Source organism: Pelobates fuscus, chromosome 9 (genome assembly GCF_036172605.1).
Source record: "Pelobates fuscus isolate aPelFus1 chromosome 9, aPelFus1.pri, whole genome shotgun sequence".
Taxonomy (NCBI): domain Eukaryota; kingdom Metazoa; phylum Chordata; class Amphibia; order Anura; family Pelobatidae; genus Pelobates; species Pelobates fuscus.
In genome coordinates this window covers 104,860,714-104,888,253 of record NC_086325.1, presented here as the reverse complement: position 1 = coordinate 104,888,253, position 27,540 = coordinate 104,860,714, and the positions used below count along the sequence as shown (strand labels likewise).

The 27,540-nt window shown below is 43.0% G+C and overlaps 1 protein-coding gene across 4 annotated transcripts in view; it reads left to right on the top strand.

The window, feature by feature from the left end:
* The window catches only part of DLG3 (discs large MAGUK scaffold protein 3), a 287,539-nt gene that overhangs the window by 12,028 nt on the left and 247,971 nt on the right, over positions 1-27,540 (top strand). For all 4 annotated transcript variants that reach the window (XM_063432262.1, XM_063432261.1, XM_063432259.1 and 1 more), the window contains exon 3: positions 8,373-8,470. In XM_063432262.1, the coding sequence (XP_063288332.1) occupies positions 8,373-8,470 (98 nt within the window). The remainder of the gene's footprint in view (positions 1-8,372; positions 8,471-27,540) is intronic.

The window sequence follows — 27,540 nt, the reverse complement described above, 5'->3', positions numbered from 1 at the left end:
TGAAAAAAAAACATGGAAGTTTTGGGCATAGAAATTACTAATGAACCGAATAATATGATGGAACAACATTTTTTAAGACTAATGAAAGATACAGCAAAAACCCTGAATAATTGGAAGGGAATTGAAGTATCATGGTGGGGGAGAATAAATATTATAAAATTCTATATATACCCAAAGTGGGTGTATCTCTTCCGCATGCTACCCCTTTACTGTTCAGAAAGCTGGCTATCTTTAGCACAATCAATTATTAATAAATTTATTTGGGGTCAAAAACGTCCTAGATTAAGTAGAAACCATTCAAAATTAAAGATAAAATCGGGTGGACTGGGAATCCCACAATTAAACCATACTTGGAGAGTTTGTAACAGCACAAGCAATAATAACCCAATCCGATTTAGCAAAAGAACAAATTTGGTTTAAAATGGAACAGAGTTTACTTAACGATGAAATAAAGGAGGATATATATTCTCTTTTCTGGAAGACAGACCATAGAAAAAACCTTAGACAGGGTAATTATGATAAGGGCTTGATCCTAAACAATTTAATCCCCATATGGTATAAATTAAGAAAAGATCTAGACTTACAAGACAAACTGCTTACTAGCATTGATTTTAGACAGCTGCAAAAAAATATAATGGATCTAAACATCCAGAGCTGGATCAATGCAGGGGTTAACAAAATCAACAATATAATAGATAATGGTAAGATAAAAGATTTTAATACTTTAACAGACGAATATAAGCTACAAGCTAAAGAGATATTTACCTATATGAGAATAAAGGGGTATCTTAAAGAGCACTTAATAAAAAATTATTCAGCGAAACATTTAATACTGGAACAATTATTAAAAGACCATACTATTATTAAAAAGTTAGTCTCAAAGTGTTTTAATTTAATCGAAAATGACCCGGAAGAAATTATTGGTCTAGTGATATCAAAATGGGAGAAGGAAATAGACAATAACATAAGTTACGATGACTGGATGAAAGCACTGAATTTGACCATAAAAAATGTACACTGTCTGAACTTAGTGGAACTCCAATACAAAATCATGAATAGATGGTATTTAACGCCAGATAAACTTGCTAAAATGTACCCGGATGCATCGGATAAATGCTGGCGCTGCGGGGAACATAAGGCAGGAATGCTACATATATGGTGGGAATGTGGTGAGATAAAAAGATTTTGGGATATGGTAACTATGAATATTGAATCATGGACAGGAATTAAGGTCGACAGGAAACCACAGTTATTTCTGTTACAATTATATATGTCTCAGAATTTGGATCAATATGTTGTCCTGATAATCCATACACTGTTAGCAGTTAAAATATCAATTGCTAGGAAATGGAAAGCCAGAGAAATCCCAATATGGGAGGAAGTAAAATCACAATTAATCTATCAGTTGAAAATGGAGATAGGGATAGTTAAAGAACCAAGTACTTTGAAAAACTGGCTAGGTATCATACAGGAAAATTAGTCTACAGATAAACCCTGCTTACATTTGATATAAAGATAGCTTGATGCTATAATAGGAATGTAAAATTACTAAATTAAAATCTAATCTGACTCGAGAGCCCTCAGTCTGGACTTTTTGTTTATTGTTTATCTTTGTTAATGTATAGTCAATGTTTTGTATGTTAGATATGTATACACTTGAATTTTTTTATCACGTAATTGCAATATGAGAAAATGGTAATGCATATTATGCTGTATATGTTTTATATAATAAGAAAAAGAATAAAATATTAAATAAGTAAAAAAAAAAAAAAAAAAGATTAGTTTGGCATGATCTCCCTGAAGTAAACCCATGTTGTCTCTGATCTTGAAATCCATGTGTTTTTAGATGTTCAACAATCCTATCCTTTAACATGGTTTCCATCACTTTCCCCACTACTGAAGTTAGGCTTACTGGCCTATAGTTGCCCGACTCCTCCCTATTACCTTTCTTGTGAATGGGCACAACATTCGCTAACTTCCAATCTTCTGGGACTACTCCTGTTATCAATGATTGGTTAAATAAATCTGTTAATGGTTTTGCTAGTACACCACTAAGCTCTTTTAATAGCTTTGGGTGTATTCCATCAGGTCCCATTGACTTATTTGACCCATTTGACAGTTGAAATAGAACCTCTTCCTCTGTAAACTCACGTGTAATAAATGACTCATTTATCCTTTTTCTTAACTGAGGTCCCTTTCCTTCATTTTCATCTGTAAATACCGAACAAAAATATTCATTGAGGCAGTCAGTGTCAAGGAATGTTTCTAAGTGTCAAGGAATGTTTCTTGAGTTGTGTCCAAGAGTGAATATCTGTCATGGATCTCTCTGCATGTCCGAACCTGAAAGCCCAAACTCCAACTCCAACTTTCAACTCTCTTTCCCTTCAACTCTTCCCTTTGTCCTAACTTTTAAAGGGCCAGACTCTCTGTACGTCATTACTTGATAAGGCGAATAGGAAACTGAAGGTGTGGTCAACCTGCAGATTACAATTTAGGTATTTGGTCCATAGAGGGCAGTCTCGCCTCACTATACCTTCCTATCCAGGAAACAGTTAACTTTTCCTGATGACGTTTTGGACATCATTTGGCTTATCTATATGACTACCTATAACTTAAATTTTCTGTCAATTCAAAGCGTTTCTTTGGATTTTCTCCAGACAGTGCGTCGACAATTCCTGCTGTAATTTCTAAAATTGACAGTTGTAAACTAAGTTTCACCTTTGCTTTACAATGGGACCTTGTAAAATTTAGAAAGTAAAATTAATTATTTAATCTTCTCTGTCACTAATGTCTGCGTTTAGAATTATTATTATTTTATTAACATTTAGACAGAGCATTCCATCCCCATTCATTGCTTATCACTTGGCTTGTTTATATAATGCATTCCTTAGCTCAGGGTCAGTGGTTAGTTTTAAAAGGCAATTATGTGTCTCTTTGTTAGCCTGAAAATAGCAAAATTGAGTCTGCTCTGTTCTGAGTGACTCTGACAATATACACTTTTAATTTCTATTATAGCACAAAATGTCTGCCGATATAAAAATCCTGACAGTAGGTTATAGAGACGCTGGCAGTATGATTGAAATGCATTAGCGATAGCCTCTGTGGTGTAATGTTGTGTTTTTGAATCGTCAATGATTTTAGATATGTAAAAGGCCTATTTTCTTACTTTTAAGGGCCCTTGCTAGGAAGTTACTGCATCTGTTCCCATGCCAGTCCCATGCCAGTTATGAGTGAGCTGAACAACTCGTTGCGCTTGTAATATAAGTATACGGTTCAAAGTGCATTGTAATTTAACAAAGTCTCTACCTTTATGCATGCTGTCTAGTGTCTGCTCCAGAGCCAGGTTCCAGTCCCCTCCCACCACCAGCACTCCTTTAGTGAATGCCTCCAATTTGCTCAAAGTGCATCTAACAAAAGGGACCTGTTTTGTATTTGGGGCTTATAGGCTTGCGAAGGTAAATTTGACATTGTTTTACGAGGTCTGTTACAAAGAGAAATCAACCATGGGGATCTGTTTGTCAGGTCCCCACGCCGCTCGCGGCGACCTTGCTTACCCCTTCACAGCGAGTGGCATCATCTAGTCCCTGTCTGCGGTGTGTGGCTGTCCCCGCCACCGCGCTCCAGACTGGCAGTGTGTCTGACGCACGCTCCAGAGCAGCATCCTTATATGTGTGCCGGACCCGGTCATGTGACCTGGCACACAGTGATGTCCTCAGAGACCACAAGAAGAAACTCCTCCCTCATGTTGTGAGTAACACTAATTGAAGCAATCTGACACACCCTGTGTGTATATAAGCTAACCTCCCCCTTGCTTCAGTGCCCTGTTGTGGTCTTTGGTTTACCTTACCTTATGATTATTTTATCCTCTCTATCCCTGACCTTGGCTTGTCTATATGTTACTCCGTCTCTCTGTATTCCCTTGGCTTTGGCTTACTTTGACTAGTCCTTTTGCATAGCCCGGCCATTTTAAGGACCGGCTCACTAGTGAACGTTACACTGTTAACATTTCAACATCATCAAAATAGTGTTAGCATAGAAGGCAATCGCAACATCTCTGGATTTACTGTCAGTAAAATTGTAAGTTGAAAATTTATTGGGATATGAATTTAGAGCAGAGGGAAGGGGCTGAACACCCCCTGAAATGAGTTTCCAGAATAAAATAGATGCCCATAGTGTTTCTACATATTTTTTTTTGTAAATATATTTTTATTTAGGTATTCTATTGTTCGTTTTGTTTCATAACCTTTAGTAAACTTCATGTGGGACTCGCAGGTCCCGCAAGCATAAAACATCAACAGTCGTAATGGGAAGTATTAGAAGAACAAACAGTAAATGATGACTCGCAGGTCACTGCATGGCACAGGTGTAATTTTCTCTCATTTACATTTCTATTTTTAGTTTAGGAGTATGATTCTAATTCGGTGTACAGTATCAAGAGTGAGAGCCCTCGGGATTCGCAGTTCGCCGTGTGCGTGCCGGGTACAGTAATCAAAGCACAGTGTGCGTATATCGTATACAGAATAGTCATTCGGGCGCGCAGGCCCACTTTTGCGTTGGACTCGCAGGTCCTTTACCCCCTTTACCTATCGTCCCTAAGCTGGTAGTCGTGCCTATGTAGGTGGACTGATCGTGCAGGAGTCGTAGGTGAGCTGCCATGTGGATTCGCGTGTCCATTTAGGGTAAGACAGGAGCAGGCAGTGCAAAGGAATGACAGTCTGTTACGTCAGCTCTGATGACATGCCAGTCCCTGCATGCCGAGTGGCACATTCGTGCGTCGGGTTTGTTCGTCTGTGGTGTGCTGGTCAGGTATCCCCCCTGTTAGTCGCTAAGGTGTCGTGGTGGTATGCGGTGCTGGTCTCTTTGGATCCAGCTGGAAGGCCCACGGCCCGGTTCAGGGGGCCTATATGTGGGTGTCTAAGTTCTGCTGCTCCCTCTTGGGGAAGTGAGTGTCGTCGCGGAGGCTTTATTTGTCTTCTCTGTTGTCGCCTCCGTCGTGTGCCATGCACTAGTCAGTGTGCATGCAAGTTTGGATAGGGGGTGTCGGGATGGCGTTGTCTGGGGAGGTAGGGGAGGGGGTACGTCCGCGTCTGAGTCACATCTGTCCAGGTCGTTCCTGTGGTTGTCAGTTTGTGCGGTCCCGGCTGTGCGTCGTTACAGATCGTATAGGAGTCTGGTTGTGAAATCAGCCCTGGTAGTAGACAGTATCCAATGGGTCCATATTTCCATGTACCTGTTCGTGGAATTGGATGTGGTCATTATGAGTTCCTCTATGACCCTGAGTTCCTCCATTTGGGAGAACCAGGTTGTCAACGGGAGTGTTGTTTGCTGTTTCCAGAATTGGGGTATCACCTGTTTGGCAATATTTAAGATTCTGATGGTTAGTGAATGTTTGTATCGTGTTCTAGGTGTCTGTGTGTGGTGGAGGAGCATGTGTTCTGGAAGGAAGGGGGGTGGCGCGTCCGTGAAGGTTTTAAGGAAGCCGTGTATACCCTGCCAGAAGGGCTGCACAAGTTTGCAGTCCCACCATAGGTGGATTTCTACATATTTTATTAACAATTATTGTACTGTACGTTTCTCTTTTGCTATCAATGACATAATCTTAAGTTGATCCATTGCCTGTACAGAATATGCCTTCCAGACCTGTTGTATGGTATTGCAATTGTATGGACAAATTCAAAAAATAAGGAAACTTAAACAAAAAATGGCAATAAGTGAGTGAGATGGCCATGTGGGCCTGCAAGAAGCCATGTGGGTCTACAAGAAATAGAGTGCGCCTCTCGGAGGTGTAATGGCTTTATGCAGGAAAATATAATGGACTGGGCTAATGAGATACGTATTATTAAACACCAACACATGAAGGTTGGGTGTAGAAATACAAACTATATAAGAGGATCCCTACATAGTGGTGCATGAGAGTATGATCTTGGTATAAAGATCTACAGAAAGATAGGACACCAATTATGGTTGTAGGCAGCAAGCTAAATAGTAACCATGTATGGATAATTAAAAAAAGAGAACATTAAAACTGCATGTGAAATCATATTCTGCCGTTGGGCAGTTTGTACCATAAAAAGGATATAATAGATGTAAAGGATGGATGGTACAGAACCCCTCAGGGCATCTTGCCCTGTTGGTAGGAGAGAGTTCTCTCACAGACATATTTAATCTCCTTTTCTTTTTAGTTTTACTTTTGCCATTTCGCCCGTTGAGGCAGAGGATGTGGATTTTCTTGGGTAAGACCAGTCCAATCCTCAATGTCGACACTGTCGGTATATCGGGGCGGAGAAGTGATGTTCAGGATTGTAACAGTCACCTGGGGATTTATGGAACAGTTTACCAGGAGTTGGAGCCCAGTTGCAGGAGATGGCACAGGAGGAGGCAAAGTCCAAAACAGAGTACAGATTAAGGGGAAATCCAAAGGCAGGGTCAGATGAGAAGCAGAAGTCAGGACTGGCAGCGGAGTAACAAAGTCGGTAAATCAGGTCAGAGTCCAGGAAATCAGTCAGTAGCAAATCAAAGATCCGGCAGGAAACACCAAACAGGCAAAATGACCAGATACTAGCTTTCAGGCAGGGCTGGCTTTTACAGACTGCTAATTAGATGCAGTTGACCCAAATTGGAAAAGGGTTGCAGGTGGTTCAGTGCTGCTTAATCCAGGCAAAGGGTCAAATTGAAACTGAAGCCCCCTGGTGGATGTCATGTCAAAGAACCTGACTGGGATTCTGGAGCTGTGAGTTCAAACCCAGCCAGGTCTCTTAAAGGGGTGGCCACGCCTTGCTGTCTCCAGGGCTCGGCTGTACCGTGACAAGGATCCTGCCTTGGTGGGCAACAGAGAGGGCAAAAGGAAAGTTCCAACAGAAGAGTATCCCTTTTGCATTCAGAAGTGCTGTAATAGGCTTCAGCACCCTGTGGGCTCGGAGTGTGGATTGGGATAGGTCTTGAAAGATTAGAATAGTGTTACCCTCAAATCAAATTTATTTTTGTTGCCTTGCATGGCAAAGGGTCTCCTCTGTTTTTAGAATAGTGTCACTGTTTTTAGAATAGTGTAATTTTTATTTTGCTAACAATTTGAATGTAGGCCCCTCTTGATCTTGAGGCCCTAGGCTGAAGCCTAGTTTGCCTATAGGAAAATCCGGCCCTGCTTATCAGGCATGCGTCCTCTTAATACTGCAACAGGATTACCGTCGCATGCAGAGCAGCGATGGCCTGTGTCTGCTTCAGCAATGTTGTAGTAACCCTGCAAGCAATATTTGGATGTCAATATGTCACTGAAATATTATCATACTTCTGTGTTTTGCAAATCCACTATTACTTTGGATTGTATCTTAATGTGAGACTTGTTCTTCTCTGAAAATCAGACTATTGAATAAAACTCTCATGTTAACATGTTAAGTCATGAGTAACATCACAGTCCAGTTCAGTTGAGGCTCCACCAGTGTGCACAATGAAAATCAGTAGAACAGAAACATTGTTAAGTGTCAGAAAAGAGCAACATGACGATGATTGACAGAAAGGATATAAGTGTGGATTTTTAAATTTAATTCTGATTTTCAGACTTTAACAAAAACATATTTGCTAAATATAGGGAATAGGTAAACAGGATATTAAGCATTATAGGAAGAGACAGTTCCCCTTTAAGGGGAGTGATGATTAGATAAACAGTGAGAACCTGGCAGCAATTTGCGAAGCACAGTGATCTGTGTGCATTAAGCAAATTGGTTAACAGCCAGATGCCATCAATTTACAGGAAGTTAGTGGCACTCTAATTGGCTTCTTTATTCTTTATTAAAGGGGCATTCTGCTTGTACTGGTTACGTATATCAGAGATGCCTCCCTGTTTTGTGTCAAATTGCATTGGAACAATTTGATTTAAAAAATTTGGTTTCCCCTGGCACCCATCGTCCTCTTCATCTGCACTGATAATGTGGAAATTACTCTCTTCTGCATTATCAAGGGCAAATTGACCAATATTCCATGACAATGTCAGACCGAGAGCACTGGGCTAACGCAGCCAGAATATTGTTTTTTATAGTACATCATTTGTATCCCAATCAAGAAGAAATCCCTCAGAAAAAAGTGACATTTAAATGAAGCTCATCCTAAAGTTGATATTCTGAACATGTCATTCTAATTACGACTTTTTAAAGGAATGTTGTTTTCTTCAGTGGAGCAAGACAGTGATGAGAACTTGGTGCAAGAATACTGTCCCCCTATATTAGGGTTCTGTCATGTTGCCCATCTGCTCCTGGTTCACCATCTCTCTCCTCCAGTCTGACCTTAATGTTATTCCTCTCCTAGAAAAGTTTTTTTTTTTTTCATTTGCCCCCTCAATCCTATTAATTTTGAGTTGTTCAATATATCGTTTTTTACAGATATACAGGAGACTTATGAAGTGATGCTGTATTGCGCAAATAGTACGGCAGCAGAACTCCAAGTTGTGGACACATCTCAAAATGCAGTGGAGCAACAGGTAAGATAGTTTTTGGTGACATTTAATTTAGTGTCTGCAAAATATGCAGCAATTTAAATATTATAAAAATGGAGGAAAAAAAACTCTAGTTTTAAGGACAACAAACAACATAAAAGCAAATCAGCTATCTGAAATGTGTAGACAACTTTGTAACTACTATGCAGTTTACAGAAGAACCCCTACCAGAACCCGAATATTTTGGGTGTCCTGGAAGGTAATGTTTAATGTCTTTTTAATTTAGCATTATTTAATGGAAACAAAAACAAACATTTTGAATGCACAGAAGAACTTTAAAAAACAACAACTAATTTACCAATTAACCCATTCAGGACGGAGTCAATAGCAACGTTCTGATCAAAACAAAATGTAAACAAAAACTGGAATTTGCACTGTATGTCTGTTCAACCGTAATTCACCTCTTTACTATAAAGTGCACCAACACTTATTATATATCATATTGTTCAGGAGAAACAGGGCTTTCATTTCTCATGAACTATTCATATATGAAACATAACTTATTATGAATACAATTAAATAATAACTGTGAGAAATTAGTAGTTCTGCCTGATATTCTAGCTGTAAATGTCATAATACTGTTCGCATCTACTGCAATAAAATGCACAGATTTGTATTCAGCAAAGTCTCACTAATACAGCAGTACCACCCTGTCAGGGTGGTAGTCCGGTGCCCGGAACCCAGACACAGTGTCCAGGTGGCGGGGCATGGACCGGGACCCATAATGCCTGATGAAGTGGGAGTCTTCAGCGTGGAGGTGGATTAGCAGGGTCTGGTGCAGGGTAACCGCACACCCCCTGGTGTTGAGCACCAGCGTTTGTGCAGCCACAACCAGAACCCTGATTCAGCTTTTGCGGATCCAAGGAACTAGGAGCTAGGAAATAAGCAGACCTCCCAGGAGCTGTATAGGGAGGCTCTGCAGCAAGGTTGTATCCAGTACTAGAAACAAGACAAAGCTAGAACAGGCACCAAACATGAAAACAAGACATAACTAGTAGAACCCAGAACCAGAGAAGGATAGGAAGCTAAACCCAGAACATGACACAATACATAAGGGAACATTAACTAAACATGGGCATGACGGGACAGGGCTGAACATGGACAGGTATATACAAACTAAGACACGACAAGATCACATAGGCAAAACAAGAGGAGAAATAACCAAGTACTACATATGGAAATCATGGGGGTTTAGTCACACTATATGATCATACATTGCATAAGCCTGCCAACAACGCCAATGTACCCCATATCTGGCAGGTCCTACACTGCCTAATGTATGCTAAAACAACCACAGATTAAGAACACATATATAGCACTTACCTGCAAGAAAGGACAGAAGCTTTGAGCCGCTGCCTGCAGGAACTCCAACACATAATGAAAGCTGGAAACATAAGGGTGTGGCACATAAAACAAACATTTAAAGGAAACCTGGAGACTGGGAAATCCAGGGACGAACTATAGGAATGAACCCAGAAATCCCAGCATAAAGAAAACCAGACACAGAATAGAAAACCAAAAACCAAGAAATATTAAACAAGAATAGCAAAAGGAGTACTGGATACCAGAAGCCATTACCAGAATGATCCGCAACCAGGAACAGAACGTGACATAACTCCCCTCTTAAGGAGCGAACTCCGGACGCTCCAAACAGCTCCCAGGCAGAGACCAAGAACAAAAGCGGATCCTGCAACGAAGTCCTCTTGACTTCCACGAAGGCAAGGATCCCCCAACCAAAAGGTCTCCTGCATAGGAACCACCAGAAAGGAATGTCCGGATGCTCCCAACAGCTCTCAGGCAGAGACCAGGAATGGTGAGCGGATACTGCAACGAAGTTCTCTTGACTTCCACGGAGGCAAGCATCCCCCACCGGAAAGGCCTCCTGCAAAAGAGCCTCCAGCAATGAATGAAGATCACCACCAGAAAAGGAGTATGTCAGCAAACAGGAACGAGGCATCACAAGAGAACACCAGAATCGACCAACGAACAGCTTAGCAGATCGACCCCCTCCAAAACAGAAAACAGGAATGAGGAAGTCATCTCCAGCAGACTGGTCCAGATACAGAATCTCTTGCATGCCGGAAAAACAGGAACAAAAGCAGAACAAGATGAAACCTGCAGATACAGGTACCCTTGAATGCTGCATAATCCAGACTGAACAGGATACAGTCAGGCCAGGCCAGGAAAGCAGGGCAAGACAACCACTGCGGATACAGGTACTCTTGATGCTGCGAAATCCAGGCAAGACATGACACAGATAGAACAGATCAGGAAAGCTGCAGGGTCCACTCCACGAACTCCATTGAACTTACGGCCATAAGTCAGGGTGTTAGTCCGGTGCCCGGAACCCAGACACAGTGTCCAGGTGGCGGGGCATGGACCGGGACCCATAATGCCTGATGAAGTGGGAGTCTTCAGCGTGGAGGTGGATTAGCAGGGTCTGGTGCAGGGTAACCGCACGCCCCCTGGTGTTGAGCACCAGCGTTTGTGCAGCCACAACCAGAACCCTGATTCAGCTTTTGCGGATCCAAGGAACTAGGAGCTAGGAAATAAGCAGACCTCCCAGGAGCTGTATAGGGAGGCTCTGCAGCAAGGTTGTATCCAGTACTAGAAACAAGACAAAGCTAGAACAGGCACCAAACATGAAAACAAGACATAACTAGTAGAACCCAGAACCAGAGAAGGATAGGAAGCTAAACCCAGAACATGACACAATACATAAGGGAACATTAACTAAACATGGGCATGACGGGACAGGGCTGAACATGGACAGGTATATACAAACTAAGACACGACAAGATCACATAGGCAAAACAAGAGGAGAAATAACCAAGTACTACATATGGAAATCATGGGGGTTTAGTCACACTATATGATCATACATTGCATAAGCCTGCCAACAACGCCAATGTACCCCATATCTGGCAGGTCCTACACTGCCTAATGTATGCTAAAACAACCACAGATTAAGAACACATATATAGCACTTACCTGCAAGAAAGGACAGAAGCTTTGAGCCGCTGCCTGCAGGAACTCCAACACATAATGAAAGCTGGAAACATAAGGGTGTGGCACATAAAACAAACATTTAAAGGAAACCTGGAGACTGGGAAATCCAGGGACGAACTATAGGAATGAACCCAGAAATCCCAGCATAAAGAAAACCAGACACAGAATAGAAAACCAAAAACCAAGAAATATTAAACAAGAATAGCAAAAGGAGTACTGGATACCAGAAGCCATTACCAGAATGATCCGCAACCAGGAACAGAACGTGACACACCCCATTAACAGATATTACGGTGTTTTGGAAAGTTACAGGTCAAATATAGCACATTCCAAGTTTCATTTTTTTCACTTTAAAATTTGCCAGATTAGTAATGTTACCTTTGAGACCATGTGGTAGCCCAGGAATGAGAATTACCCCCAGGATGGCATACCATTTGAAAAAAGTACACAACCAAGGTATTGCAAGTGGGGTATGTCCAGTCTTTTCAGTAGCCACTTAGTCACAAACACTGGCCAATGTTAGCGTTCATATTTGTTTTTGTGTGAAAAAAGCAAAAAACTAATATTTGCCCAGTGTTTGTGACTAAGTGGCTACTAAAACTGTCCATGGACATACCTGATTTGCAATACCTTTCTGCCTGGGTTATCAGGCACGTCAATCAAATTTTTATTAATTAAATCACATAATTATGTTAAAATATTACTTAAATATACAGGTAGAATTTTAATATATATGTATTTAAATTCTATGTGTATACTTATGTAATCATTTATGTAATTATATATATTTATCTATATATATATATATTTGCATTTATTCATATTTTATATATATATATATATATATATATATATATAGAATGTCATTCTCAGTGTATTTTGTTACCTATATATATATATATATATATATATATATAATAACAAAATACAGTTAGAATAAAATTACATATGTATAAATTTATTTTAATTGAAAAATATATATTTTATTTATTTATTTTATTATTTTATTTATTTATTATTGTAATTATACGTATATACATAAATATAATATATATATATATATATATATATATATATATATAATATTATATATATATATATCTCCTATATATATGTAACTTCATTCTAAGTGTATATTAATACTAATATATGTACCTCTATTAATATTAAAACACACTACGTATCATGTTACATATATATAAGATGTATATATAGTATATATATAAAAACTGCAATAATTACCACTCTAGGGTTAAGGGTGATGGGAGTTTGCACCAAGACCACTTAAATGACCTGTAGTGGTCTGGGTGCCTTCAGTGTCCCTTTAAGTATGGAAGCTTAAGAGGGATGTATGGTAACAAAACTTGTATGGACTGGCTGACAATGAAATTAGTTAAGGTAATGCTGACTTTGTTCTCTCCAACACTGTGGCACATCCAGTTTCTTCTACACTCACTACATACACATTTTCTCTGTCCAAGACTATATACCAGGAGCTTCTGCCTGCTAGTAAGAAGGTAAGGAAAGGAGTGGACGTGTGAGTGCTAGGGGACAGTCCTTAGAAAGCGTGGAGTAGGCGCATCATTTGACGCATTTATATCAAGCTCAGGATGCTCTTAGTTGGCAAGCCTGCATGACATCCATTCATGCCAGGCTGACCTTCCAATTCTTTGGGCAGACATGCCCCCTTTTTGGGCATCTTCGCCCTTTCGGCAGTTCTGATTACGTGATTCGCGTCAGTCGCACACCCTTTTACCCCGCCTATTGGCTTCCTGCTTCACTGGACACTTCTGTTAGGGGTACGGATTTACTTGAAAGATGAAAGCATAAATTAGAGAGGGATTAGCATAGGGTATGTGTTTTCTTATAGCTGCATTCTGTGAGTTTCCCTCCAGCACCATCTCCATTGATACATGGCACCTGGGAGGTATGACTGTCTTATTGTGTTTGGTCAATAAGATTCTGTCATTAGGCCCATCATAATTGTCAGCACCAGGCCCAATGGGCTCTTATTCTGGCCCTGGTGGTAGTCATGCTGGTAATATGTGTATTCTTATTAATTCTACTTATACAGGCATGTCTGGACTGGTAATTATGGAATTTAAAAATTATGTGTACATTTGTATTTATCTTCAATACTTTCTCATAGGCATCATAGGTCAGGCCCTTCGTGGTCTTCCCAGCATTTGTTGCTAGCTATTCACTGTATCCATACTGTTTATGTTTAAGGTACTTACTGTTACGTTTATTTTACATGTAAACCCATTCTTTACGTACTGAAGGCATCACTCTGCCTTATTCCTCACGTTGGGTCACAAATTATATTAGCATTTATGCAGATTGTACGCTACTCATTCCTTGGGGTTGACATGGGGCTTGCCATAAGCTTGACCCTCGTATGGTCCACGATATGCATACATTTACAGTCAATCATTTACGGCATAATTTCTATACACTCTTTGCATTTCGAGGAAGGGTTTTAAATGTCTCTTTCCTTATATATAGCTCCTGTTTAGAATAGTTTCTATACTCTCCAGCTATAAGAGGAATTTCATCTATTCCTCAGGTATATTCAGTTCCCTCAGTTGTACTTTAATTTAACCCCCTTTTTTATTACTATTATACTCATAGTTATAGATATTACTTTTACTCATAGGTCTCTATAGGAATTAAGCACTCTTTAGATCACCTTTTTAGTGTGTGGATTGCCTTCTTGTTTTTCACTTTCCGTTCCGCTACTCACTTCCCTCAGTAATTTGTGTATTTACTTCTATAGTTGTATACTCTTTCCTGTGTCTCAAATACGTTTGTTACTTGCCAAAGTATGTGCCTTGTCCGCTCACATTATTCTTTTCAAGAGTCAAGCCCATGTCCAGGGACAGAGAACTGGCTTATAGGGTTAGGTGTGGGCCTTCGTTTAGTATATTTTAGCTCACTCACTAGCGAGGCCAACTCTCCCTGCCTCGCCACTGAGGTTTTGCCCATACGGCCCTACGTCATAGTTATTTCCTCACATATCCTTCTTTAGGGTCCTAGTCAGGGTGCACAGGACACAGCCACACGTATTTATTCTTTAAAATCACAGAGAGGCCAACACCCCACCACATCATTTGGTGGCTACGTTCCCTCGGGCCAAATCATAGTTAGAGCCTCTCTCTGCCGCTTAGCAACTAGCAGGGCCTCACAGGTCACTGGGTAGGTTAATTTTTCACCTACTGGCACTAATTATCTCTAGATACTTGGTATTCTTTTTGTTTTAAATATGTTTATTAGAGTCGTCATAGAGCGTGGGCAGGCATGTGTTGAATCAGTAAATGTAACATAAGGGTGCCTGCGCAGAGGCATATAAGTCAGAGCAGATAAGTAATATAGAAAACTGAACATACATAGATTAGCGAGGTTTGGTACATCAAGGGCATTCAATCGGCATATTAGCGCATTTTGCATGCTGTTTAGTTGTCCGAGCCATACCTAAAGTAGATGAAGTGTATATGTACTTTGCGTATTCTAAATTTAAATGAATTAGATCAAGGGCACGTTTAACATGTATGTTAACGCGTTAGGCATCCGAGCCGTACTCGTGTCTAACCCTAAATAAGCGTTGTGTATATTAACTGGTGCGTGCAAGTGTTGCGTGTTTGTTGGTTACGTGGGTGCTTTGTGTTAGCCATTCGAGCCATTATCCCATGTCAGTAGGTGTATGCCTGTGGTCTGTGTCAGCAGGCTGTATGCAAGAGTGACCGCTGGCTTGTGTCAGTGCTTTGGGTTAGGCACGATGCGAGAATTCTGGGACGTTGGAAAGTGCAGTTATTGTGCTGTATTCATTCAGTACATCTACCGTGCTGATATATGACCGGATAGGACATTGAATGCAGTATATTATTACCAGTATGGACATTTCAGAAAAAAGACAACCGTTATTCAACTTCAAATAGTGCCTGGAAATGCAGGTGATAACTAGCATTATAAAAAAGAATGCTTCGTATGCAGGATTTTTAGAGGGTTAAACTTTGATAAACAAACAAATAAACAAACTATATATATATTGCATAAGGGTACCCACATTTAAGAGAAGTGGCAAGTTTGGCCCAATGTAGAACGCATTGTAGTAATCCGGCTTATTATACAGTAAAGGTCTTTAGACCTACGGAACATTGCATTGATGTAAAGAAAACCAATAGCGCCAAAAAACTGTAATTAATCTCTAGTCCTATACGTGGCTACTTGAACATGCAGGCGAGTAAAGTAAGTATAAAGTAACTCTACAAAAATAGTTTTTACTTCAGGAAAACCTAAGAGTAGACTATATCTTTAAAACTAACAGAACAACATGAGTCACTTCACTGGATGGGGCGATATGGCGCCCGATGCGAGGAGACCATCCAGCATGGCTTTCTCAGCCTCCTAAACGGGATGTCCGCTTGCTCCCCTCTGGTACGGTTGTGCTTTAAGTTCGAACGGGGTAAACGTGTACTTGGTGTGCCAGCTGTTCCCATCCGAGTCCCCCAGGTATCCCCAGTTTCGGCAGGCCCCCCTCCTCCGCCCCCCCAAGGCTTGCGTCCGTGCCCGCGGTAAGCTCCACCGTGCTGTGGGCACTCAGAGACCGCTGCTGTCTGGCGTCCCCCCCCTCCTGTAGAGTCCGCCATGGCCGCGGCCTCCTGCACCTCCCCAGCTCTGGCAGGGCCTCCCTGGAGCTCCAGCCTCGACTTGCCTCACCCGATTCCGGTCACGTGCATGGCGCCGGCCCGCGGCCCCCCGGCCACCGGTCCGCCGAGGGGCCTGCGCGCCCCAGCGCCACAGGGCTCACAGACTCGGGGGCATATGCTCCGGACCACCACCAAATCCGGAGGTCTTGGCCAGCTCCATGCCGACCTGGTCGCCGCCCAGATGGGCCCAGTCGTGGGGTCCGCCATTCCGGGGGCCAGGGTGTCTCAGCGGGCTTCTGTCACATTTGCGCGGGGCACCTCTCATGGCTGTGTGGACATGTGGGGCTCTGTCGGCCATTTTAGCTCCATGCGGTAAGGCGTCCCGCACCGGGTGAGCCCTCCCATCCAGCCTCTGAAGCTCAGACTCTTGGGCCGGGATCACCCCCCCGGCCAGGAGGGGGGGGAGCGGGGCCGGACCCGGATTCTCACATGCCCTTTGCGTGTTGTGGTCCCCTCCTGCGTGTCTCAGGCCTCCGGGGCTCACCGCGCTCTGTTGTTGCTGCCTGCTCGTTGAGTGCCGCGGTACTGTGTGCCTGGGTGTATCTCTCCTCGGCTGCCTGTCTTTTCGTCGGTGTTTAGCAGGTTTGTAGGTCGGTTTGCGGGCATTTTATAGCGCTTATAGCTGGAGCCGGTGAGAACGGCTGCCGCTCGGCTCGGCGGCCCGGCCCCGCCCCCTTGGTATTCTTTTTGTACAGGTCTTTGATTATGTCTTTTGTCACGTTCTAGCATGTCTCAGGCTTCCAGACATGAAGACGTCCTGTCTCTTCATGGCACCCCAGCTAGGCCCTGCACCCTTACCCAACCCAGTTCCCCTGCTGAGTCTCTCATCCCTGCCACTCCAGGTTTCCTGAGGTCATGCAAAGGAGAAGTGCAAAGAAAGCGGAACTCTTTAAGCTATTATCTGTTTAGGCCAACGACTCCAGGCCGGCACAAGTTCACAGGGTGGCAGTTTTGACTGCATGGGAGAAGTGCATGGCAGGATGTCATTAATAATAGCTTCCTCCAAGCCATTAATGACCGCTTGACAGTGCTGCTCACCATAATCCCCCTGTCTCTGCGGATAGTCCAGCGGCAGATACAGCCCCAACGGTAGCAGTCACGCAGGGTAGCTCTAGCAGTTTTTCTATGCTTCCCTCCACTTCTCACATTATCACACCTGCACATTTGATTCACCTGTCCATCAGGAAAGACACACTCAATGGTAAGGATATCAACTTGGTGTCACTATTGATTGTTTTGCAGGACCTAATAGAGAACAGGACTTACAACTACGGGGATTTGTCTGTGGTCTTTAAGGCCAGGGACCCTAGACCAAATAAAAAACTTTCAATCCCTAAATTTGTTTTCGCCTTTGGGCTTTACAGGGACGTTATATGTTTCGTGTACCCCGAGAGGCGGGAGGAACTGGATCGCTACTTGCACAAGTTGGTAAATTTAGGGCACAAGTATGGGGGCTTTACATTCTACGACTATCACAAGTCGATGTCTTCATCAACTCTGGCCCAGTTTAATATTCGGACCGACTGGAGTCAGATGAGCTGTTTTGCAGGCATTTTGCCAGCTTAAAGCCTCCAGTTTGTGCGTTTTGTGCATCTTCTTTTCATTCTATCAACTTGTGCCCCTACGAAGCCGACCCATCCACAGCCCCCAGCACATAGAACTCTGGGTTCCACCATGGATCAGGATCGGGGTCAGAAGGATAAGTTGGGGAGACCCATCGTTTTCCTGGGAGAGACGCAGGTGTGCAATAACTTTAACGCAGGTACCTGCAATTACAGTGTCTGTAGGTTGTTGCACATCTGCTCGCAATGCTTTAGGGCACACGCTAAATCTATCATGGTGCACGAACTACATTGGTGTTGAATCAAACAAATGTTCAAATCCCAAAAAATTATTGATCTTTCGGCTGCTCATTCTTCACATACACCAAGCATAAATCATTCATCCCTGCCGATGAATTCTCCCTCCACTATGCCATGATAAAGTTATACAGGCCATTTTGCTTGCGGGTAAGCACGCTTGGCTAAGCAAAACAGACATCTCTAACACATTCAAGCTACTTCCGATCCACCTTTCCATGTGGCATAATCATGGTGTTAAGTGGAGGGACAGTTATTACTTTTACACCAGACTTTTTTTGGTTCTTGGAGCAGCCCGAAATTGTTTGAGATTTTCACAGAAATGCTCTGTTGGCTGCTCCTTAATGTCGTTTGATGTCCCATGATGATTCATTACCTCAACGACTTTCTATTGGTGGAAGCAGGTATACATACTCCTCAAAGTATTTTCAGCACCACGGCTCTGTTTTTCACTCTAGGTATCCCTATTTCACCCGATAAGACTTTAGGCCCCACTACCAGGTTGGTGTTCCTGGATATCACCTTGGACACGGTATCATTGCAGGCAAGCCTCCCGGATGAGAAACTTGTGCACATCAGGGAAGATATGGATCACTTTCTGTGTGTTGGTTCATGTACTCGTATGTAGAGATCTTCAGACTTTACTGGGGTCTTTGAATTTTGCTATTCAAATTATCCCGCAGGTTAGGGCGTTTATTTCTAGGCTACTTTGTCTCCTGCCTAGCTTGCCCGATAGTGCCACCATCCTCCTCGACCCACTGACCAGAGCTGACTTACGCATGTGGCACCTATTTCTTATCTCTTGGAATAGTATTTCTGTATTTATTCTCACCTATCAATTTTTTTCATGATTGACAATGCTGCCCATACAGGGTTTGACACAGTATTTGGATATCTCTGGTTCAGAGACGCTTGGCCTCCTGAGACTGTCTCCTTGACGGCCTTCAAGGAGACCTCCGCCCTGTTCAAGATTTACCCCATAGTGGCAGCTGCTCACACATGGGGTCATCTTTGGGCAGGGAAGGCCATTAGATGTCTATGTGATAACATGGCGGCATCAATTTCAGGTGTTCTTCCATCTACACCACACAGCAGACAAGCTCCCATCCAGAACTCCGTTATTCTGTCTCGTGCCCAGTAACTATCACGTTCCGCACTTTCCGATAACAGAAAGACGGGGCTTATGATCGGGCTTTGAAAGTGTATAAAAGGTTTGCCATATAATTCCACATCTGGGAGAACTACTACATTGACTCCATGGTAGTCTTTTTGCCACATTCACTTTAAATGTGCACACAACATGATCAAACTTTATCTCATGGGGATTTAACATCACATACTTACCACCTATCCGAATCACATCCCTTTACTCACGTCCTATGCCATTAAAAGTATACTGAAAGGATTTAATAAAACAGATAGACCCCTACTTCATTCAGACTACCAATTGATGGCCCTATATTCCCATTACAGGACCCCCAACAGTTTGCAAGTCATACCAAACAAGTAATTAAAACCAGATTTTAGATAGCATTTTACCATTTTATGAGACCCCGAGAGTTTACAATGGTACGTCAGACAGAAATCACTTCAAGCCTTAAATTATCCGGTATCAATAAACACCACAACTACTATGTACTTTCTCTGCAAACCTTCAAAACTAACCAAACCAATCATCCGTCCATGATCCCAACGAAAACTATTGGTGCCCGGTAAAAATGATCAATTCCTACCTATCCACACTTGATCATGTCACACCAAACTCACCACTACTCTATCTTCAAGGATTCCCACTTACTACTGCTAAATTAATTTTCGACATTAGAACCCTACTCCTGAGATTAGGCTTCAAGCACTGACACTCCAGTGCATATTATGAAGAGATTGGGGAGATGGAAATCCTCAGTCTACAACCGATACATACCTCATCCAGCGAAAGAAATGATAAAAGCTTTTAAAAGTTTGGTTCTGTAAAATTTTCTGCAATAAAGAGTGTTTTTCTTTGTTACCTTTTTACCTCTTTTTATTACAGGTCTACCCGTGCATTGGTTATGGCACACCTCAAGCAACTTTGCATTAACACAAATTGCGCTTATTACTATTATGTTTATAAACACAAGTTTTAAAGTCAAAGGCCTGTATTTGTAGGAAGGGTTTGAATATATCTAAACCTATAAAAACCCCAATCACCCACTTACCTGGGCCATTCCCGTTCAGGTCATACCACACACCACAACCCTTATACGTTATTTATTACAACCATTACCCTTGGTGGGCCCTCTTTTTATTACAGGCCTACCTGTACGTTTGTTAGGGCACACCCCAACCCAGTGGCGTACTGAGGGGGGGGGGTGGTCCGCCCTGGGTGCCATCAGGTAGGGGGGTGCCACCAGGGCTGGCCAGGCTTGGAGTTCAGTGAGCTGTGTGGCTGCACCGAGCGCCATAGCAGCAGGGGCGCCGGGCAGCCGACACAGCTCACACGCAGGGGCTGGGAGCAGGAGCAGGAGACCTGGACGGAGACTTAGGGGCGGAGCCAGATCAGCCATGGAGGAGGAGCCAAGCCGGCTGTGGGGGCGTAGCTAAATGCAGCATCATACTGCTACACACAGAGGGGAAGCAGGAAGGAGTCCTTGCTTCCCCAACTACAGCACAGGAGGGACTGAATCCATTCCTCCTCCAGCCCAAGCTGACTGTAAGTGAGAGAGTGTGTGCTGAAGTGTAACTGTGATTGTGACTGTCTTTGACTGTGTGAGTGTGTAACTGTGATTGTGACTGTCTTTGTGTGTGTGATTGTCTGCCTATGTATGTGTGACTGCCTGTGATTGTCTGCCTGTGATTGTCTGTGTGACTGTGTGTGTGATTGTCTGCCTGTGATTGTCTGTGTGACTGTGTGTGTGATTGTCTGTGTGACTGTGTGTGTGATCATCTGCCTGTGATTGTCTGCCTGTGATTGTCTGTGTGACTCTGTGTGTGTGTCTGTGTGTGTGACTGTCTGCCTGTGATTGTGGGTGTGACTGTCTCTGACTGTGTGTGTGACTGTCTGACTGATTTTGTGTGTGTGTGTGACTGTCTGCCTCTGATTGTGTGTGTGTGTGTGTGTGTGACTGTCTGTGATTGTGTTGTGTGTATGTGTGACTGTCTGCCTGTGATTGTGTGTGTGACTGTCTGTGACTGTGTGTGTGTGTCACTGTGTGTGTGTGACTGTCTGCCTGTGATTGTCTGTGTGACTCTGTGTGTGTGTGACTGTCTGCCTTTGATTGTGGGTGTGTGTGTGAGTGACTGTGTGTGTGTGTGTATGTGTGACTGTCTGCCTGTGATTGTATGTGTGTGTGTGTGACTGTCTGTGACTGTGTTGTGTGTATGTGTGACTGTCTGCCTGTGATTGTGTGTGTGTGACTGTCTGTGAATCTGTGTGTGTATGTGTGACTGTCTGCCTGTGTCATTACCTGCGTGTTTGACTGTCTGCCTGTAACTGTGTGTGAGTGACTGTGTGTGGGACTGTGTGCATCTGACTGTGTCTGACGGTCTTCGCCCTGCAGTGAGCCGGCAGCCAGGATATGATGTAATCGCGGCCTCTGCGTCATTACAGGGCGAGCGATGGACCTGTGCAGAAAGAGCCCAGCAGCAACCACTGACCACCAGGGACTGAGGATCCACTCCAGCCCTTATAGAGCAAGGTAGGGAGGCTGGGTGGACCTCTTAATTATTAAATGTGTGTATGTATGTAATGTTTGTGTATGTATGTGATTGTGATTGTATGTGTGGGTCAGTGATTTGGTTTGTGTATATCTGTGATTATGTGTGTGATTGTGTGTATCTCTGTGTATGTGTTTAGTAGATAGCTCCCTTATTTCCTGTCCTTAAATATTGCAATGCCACATAAGGATAACAAATAAGGGATTTATCTACTAAACAACTAAAAATAAGAAAAGGGCGTTTTTTTAATCCTTTAGCTGTTTAGTAGATCATTCCCTGAATTGGTGCCTGTATGTGAGATTTCCATATTTAAAGATACCAAATGAGGGTGCTGTTTAACAGATAGCACCTTATTTGGTATCCTTAAATATGGCAATCCCACAAAGGATAGCAAATAGAGGAGTTATCTGCTAAACAAAGATTGAAATTAAGAGGTGTAAGTTAGATGCCAGCATGCAGAACACAGACAGCCAATGGCAGCATATTACCTCATTCCCTAGTGAGAAGTTTTACAGCTCCCCCTCCCTCTCCTGTTTTGACTGTGGTATCTTATGTGCCCCCCATATATATTGTTCCTAGAGTCACCACGATGTCTGCATGTGTGTCAATGTGTATCTCTGTGTGACTGTGTTTGTGTGTATATGTATCTGCATGTGTGTATGTGTGTGTATGTGTATATGTGCAGACATCTAAAAATCTCGCCAACACTACACACAAATACATTCATGCATTTCAACGTCAACACTACATACAAACCGCACCATTATATATAACCATACCACTGCATTCAAATACCACACAATACACAAATGCATGCTTGCATTCAAACGTCAACACTACATACAAACACACCACTACATTCACTCACATATACTCCATACAAAAACATGTATACATTCAAACACACAAACACACAAACACTGCTTAGTGCTAAATACATAAAAAACATTTTTGGTTGTTTTTATATTTAAAGAGGGGGAGGGGGCAAGGGGAAGTGCCAAAAAATAGGACCCGCCCCGGGTGCAAAATGCTCTAGGTATGCCCCTGTCGGCCGCTAATAGTTTCACGGTTCTCGCCGTGATATCTAGTCTGCCAGACGAGTTCACCCCGGAGTGCCCAGCAGGGGATTTGAACCCTGGACTTTGGCTTTGTGAATCCTGCTCTTTTGCCACTGTGCTATCCAGCCATTCATAGTATTGCCATAATAGGTGTCCTTGCCTTGTTCTAGCACTCGGAGCTGAACTTACCCGTGGCTACTCTAGCACACCTGTATGCCATATTAATTGGCTGGATATAAAAGCCTGTCACACCCTGGGAGGGGTGTCAGTTCATTGACTCTGGTTCCCTTGTTTGGTTCCTGTTTCTCCGTACCTGCGTTCCAGTGTTTCCTGTCTAATTCCGGCTTCTGACCTTGGCTTTCCTCCTGGACTACTCTGATCTCTGGCTTCCCTAATTTTGGCTTCCCTTGACTACGCTTCTGCTAATCCCTACTGTACAGCGTCTTGGGGAACTTTTCCAGGAAAGCCCCCGTGCACAGACTCACAGGTCTTACCTGTTCACCCTGGTCTGTGTCTACTTTGCAAGGGTGAGCGTATAACTCTGCGAGCTTGACTCCCGATCAGGTAAGACTCATTACAAATAGCACGTCACTTTGTAAATTATCTTATGATCCCGGAGTAGTTGGGTAAGTAGCTGGAGGAGAAATGTCTCAGTAGAAAGCAATATGACAGCCCTAAAGGCGACGGTAGGGGTGCCCCTTGTCACTCCCATAATAATCCCTCGGCCAAATTCCCACACAAGCTTGATAAGGACATCCATTGGTGCCCTGAGGGCCTTTGGCAATTGGAAACAGTAATTCACCATGACTTATTTTGCTTGTTTCTGTGATAACTGGGTAGAGAGGATCCTTCTTTTAATTTGAGGCAATTTTTCAGTCGTCACAGTCTCGCATATTTCTCGCCACGTTCCTGTCTTCCAAGTTAGTCATTCAGTTGGACAGGTAAGTTTTGCTTTTCTGTAGGGCATTGAGAGCTCCATGGCCGTTTGTACTATCCTCATAATTCCGCAATATTCCTCCACTGCCATAGTTCTGCCAGTAATAGTGGCCATCTCTTCCTGCACCACCACCATATCTGCCTGTAACATTGCCCTAAGATCATGAAATAACACCTTAATGTCTGCCTTAGTGGAAGGGGCAGTGTCCCTCAGAGTAGAGGTCTGTGGGTACGTGGGCAAGACAGGTTAGCTGGTAGGCGGTCTCTGCGGGCGGCATCTTGACGGCCTCATGCTTAGCCGCCTGTCGTAGAACCATCCCGATTTCGCAGGATCCTGAGCCTGAATCAGTCCGGTGTTTTTTGGATATCTTCTCTATTATAGTTGGGGTGGAAAGGACTGCAGATACAACATGTAAGTGCAGTTAAATATATCGGTATTTGTACGGCGAAGCAATGCAGAACAAAGCTCCACCAAAGTGCGTCAGACTCTTTGGGCACTGGCTCTGCCCCTTTTATTTTTTACCACCTCCTAGTTTATATTTTTATGACATCTAATTTGACTTTCACATGTATTAGGTGGAATTTTTAAAAAGTGTTTTTATAAAAACACACTTTCCATCCTTTGCTCACTGCACACTAATACCCAAGAATACTTGTCCAAACAACAAAATAATGCAGTTCAAAAGTTAAAAGCAAGTTACATAGTTACATAGTTACTAGTTACATAGTTACGTAGCTGAAAAGAGACTTGCGTCCATCAAGTTCACATTTGTTTTTTGCTGTTGATCCAAAAGAAGGCAAAAAAAAACCAGTTTGAAGCACTTCCAATTTTGCAATAAACTAGGAAAAAAAAATTTCTTGACCCCAGAATGGCAGTCAGATTTATCCTTGGACCAAGCAGTTATTATCCTACATTGAAAGATTATATCCTTGAATATTCTGTTTTTGCAAGTATGCATCTAGTAGCTCTTTGAACATCTGTATGGACTTTGATAAAACCACTTCTTCAGGCAGAGAATTCCACATCTTGATTGTTCTTACAGTAAAAAAACCTTTCCTTTGCCTTAGACGAAATCTTCTTTCTTCTAGTCTAAACGCATGACCTTGTGTCCTATGTAAAGTCCGGTTTGTGAATAGATTTCCACACAATGGTTTGTATTGGCCCCGAATATATTTGTATAATGTTATCATATCCCCTCTCAGGCGACATTTTTCTAAACTAAATAGGTTGAAATATGTTAACCTTTTCTTCAAAGCTGATATGTTCCATTCCTTTTATTAATTTTGTAGCCTGCCTAGTGCCATAATATCCTTTTTTAGAACAGGTGCCCAAAATTGCACAGCATATTCAATATGTGGTCTTACCAGTGATTTATAAAGAGGCAAAATTATATTCTCATCCTGAGAATGAATGCCCTTTTTCATGCATGACAATACCTTACTGGCCTTGGCCACTGCTAATTGACATTGCACATTGTTGCATAGTTTGTTGTCTATAAAAATTCCCAAGTCCTTTTCGTGTGTGGTTATCCTAATTCACTTCCATTAAGGGTATACATTGCTTGTGTATTCTTTACGCCGAAGTGCATAACTTTGCATTTTTCAACATTAAGAGGGGCGCCTGAGTTTTGTCCTGCCTAGGGCAGCACAAAACCAGGATACACCACTGCGCAAGTGGGGTTGGTTGAACGCCTCCAGGTGCAATTGCTTGCCATGCGAGCAGGAAACAGAGACATTCCGCGCAATCTTAAACCAAGATGCTTGGAAAACCTCCCAGCGAGATGTGTGCCTATATTTACAATAAGCCTATAATTATTGTGTGCCTAAAATTCATATATGCATATAACTAATGTATTCCTAGCCTTAATATAATAATACTTCCACCCAGATTAGCACGTTCCTATGCATTGATAAGTGACAGAGCGTTAAAGACCACGATAGAATACATGTCGCACTAGTAAGCGGGTTAAACAAGCCAGACCTAGACGATCTGCACCCAGAATTTTTAGCCACCACAGCGCACATATCCACATATATGCTACCAACCGACCCACAAACGACACACAACCTAGCACAACACAACTCCATGGCAACATAACCCACTATGCAACATATCTATTGCTGTGATGTAAATGCCTGTTGTCTTGCCTCTTTGTCACTCCTCTGATCTCTTCTAATGCAGTGTTAAACACTAGTGATGTCGCGAACATAACATTTTCGGTTGGCGAACGCGAACTTCCGCAAATGTTCGCGAACCGCTATAGACTTCAATGGGCAGGCGGATTTTAAAACCCACAGGGACTCTTTCTGGCCACAATAGTGATTGAAAAGTTGTTTCAAGGGGACTAACACTTGGACTGTGGCATGCCGGAGGGGGATCCATGGCAAAACTCCCATGGAAAATTACACAGTTGATGCAGAGTCTGGTTTTAATCCATAAAGGGCATAAATCACCTAACATTCCTAAATCACAATGGATATGGATTGACACCTGACATATGACATATTGACACCTTGACATGGATTGACACCTGTCCTCAGAGACCCTGATACACACTGACACAGAGCAGAATAGGGACTGTTCCCCCTACATAGGGTCACTTGGCAGATATGGATTGACACCTGTCCTCAGGGACCCTGATACACACTGACACAGAGCAGAATAGGGACTGTTCCCCCTACATAGGGTCACTTTGCAGATATGTATTGACACCTGTCCTCAGAGACCCTGATACACACTGACACAGAGCAGAATAGGGACTGTTCCCCCTACATAGGGTCACTTGGCAGATATGGATTGACACCTGTCCTCAGGGACCCTGATACACACTGACACAGAGCAGAATAGGGAATATTCACTAAATGCCAAACATTCTGTTCTGACAGGACACTTGAAGCGGGGCAGGCCAGAAGTTCTATCGCAATTGGGATAGCTCAGGCCACAGGTCAAGCCTGCTCACCCAGTAGTCAAGGGGTTCATCGCTCCTCAGGGTGTCGATATCTGCAGTTAAGGCGAGGTAGTCTAATACCTGTCAGTCGAGTTGTTCTCTGAGGGTGGATCCCGAAGGGCTGTGGCGATGCGTAGGACTTAAAAAGCTCCGCATGTCCTCCATCAACAACACGTCTGTAAAGCGTCCTGTCCTTGCCGGCGTGGTCGTGGGAGGAGGAGGATTACTTTCACCTCTTCCCCTGTTAGATTCCCGTTGTGCTGTGACATCACCCTTATACGCTGTGTAAAGCATACTTTTTAATTTATTTAGCAAATGCTGCATCCTTTCCGACTTGTTGTAATTCGGTAACATTTCAGCCACTTTCTGCTTATACCGGGGGTCTAGTAGCGTGGATACCCAGTACAGGTCGTTCTCCTTCAGCCTTTTTATACAAGGGTCCCTCAACAGGCACGACAGCATGAAAGACCCCATTTGCACAAGGTTGGATGCCGAGCTACTCATTTCCCGTTCCTCCTCCTCAGTGATCTCAATGAAGGTATGTTCTTCCCCCCAGCCACGTACAACACCACGGGTACCAGATAGGTGACAACGAACACCCTGGGATGCCTGTTGTGGTTGGTCTTCCTCCAACTCCTCAAAGCCACATTCCTCCTCTGACTCCTCTTCCTCACAATCCTCTTCCAGCGTTGCCGCAGGTCCAGCAAGCAATGCTGATAAGGCTGTTTCTGGTGGTGATGGTGACCATAACTCTTCCTCTTCACGCTCATCTACGGCCTGATCCAGCACTCTTCGCAGGGCACGCTCCAGGAAGAAAACCAATGGTATGATGTCGCTGATGGT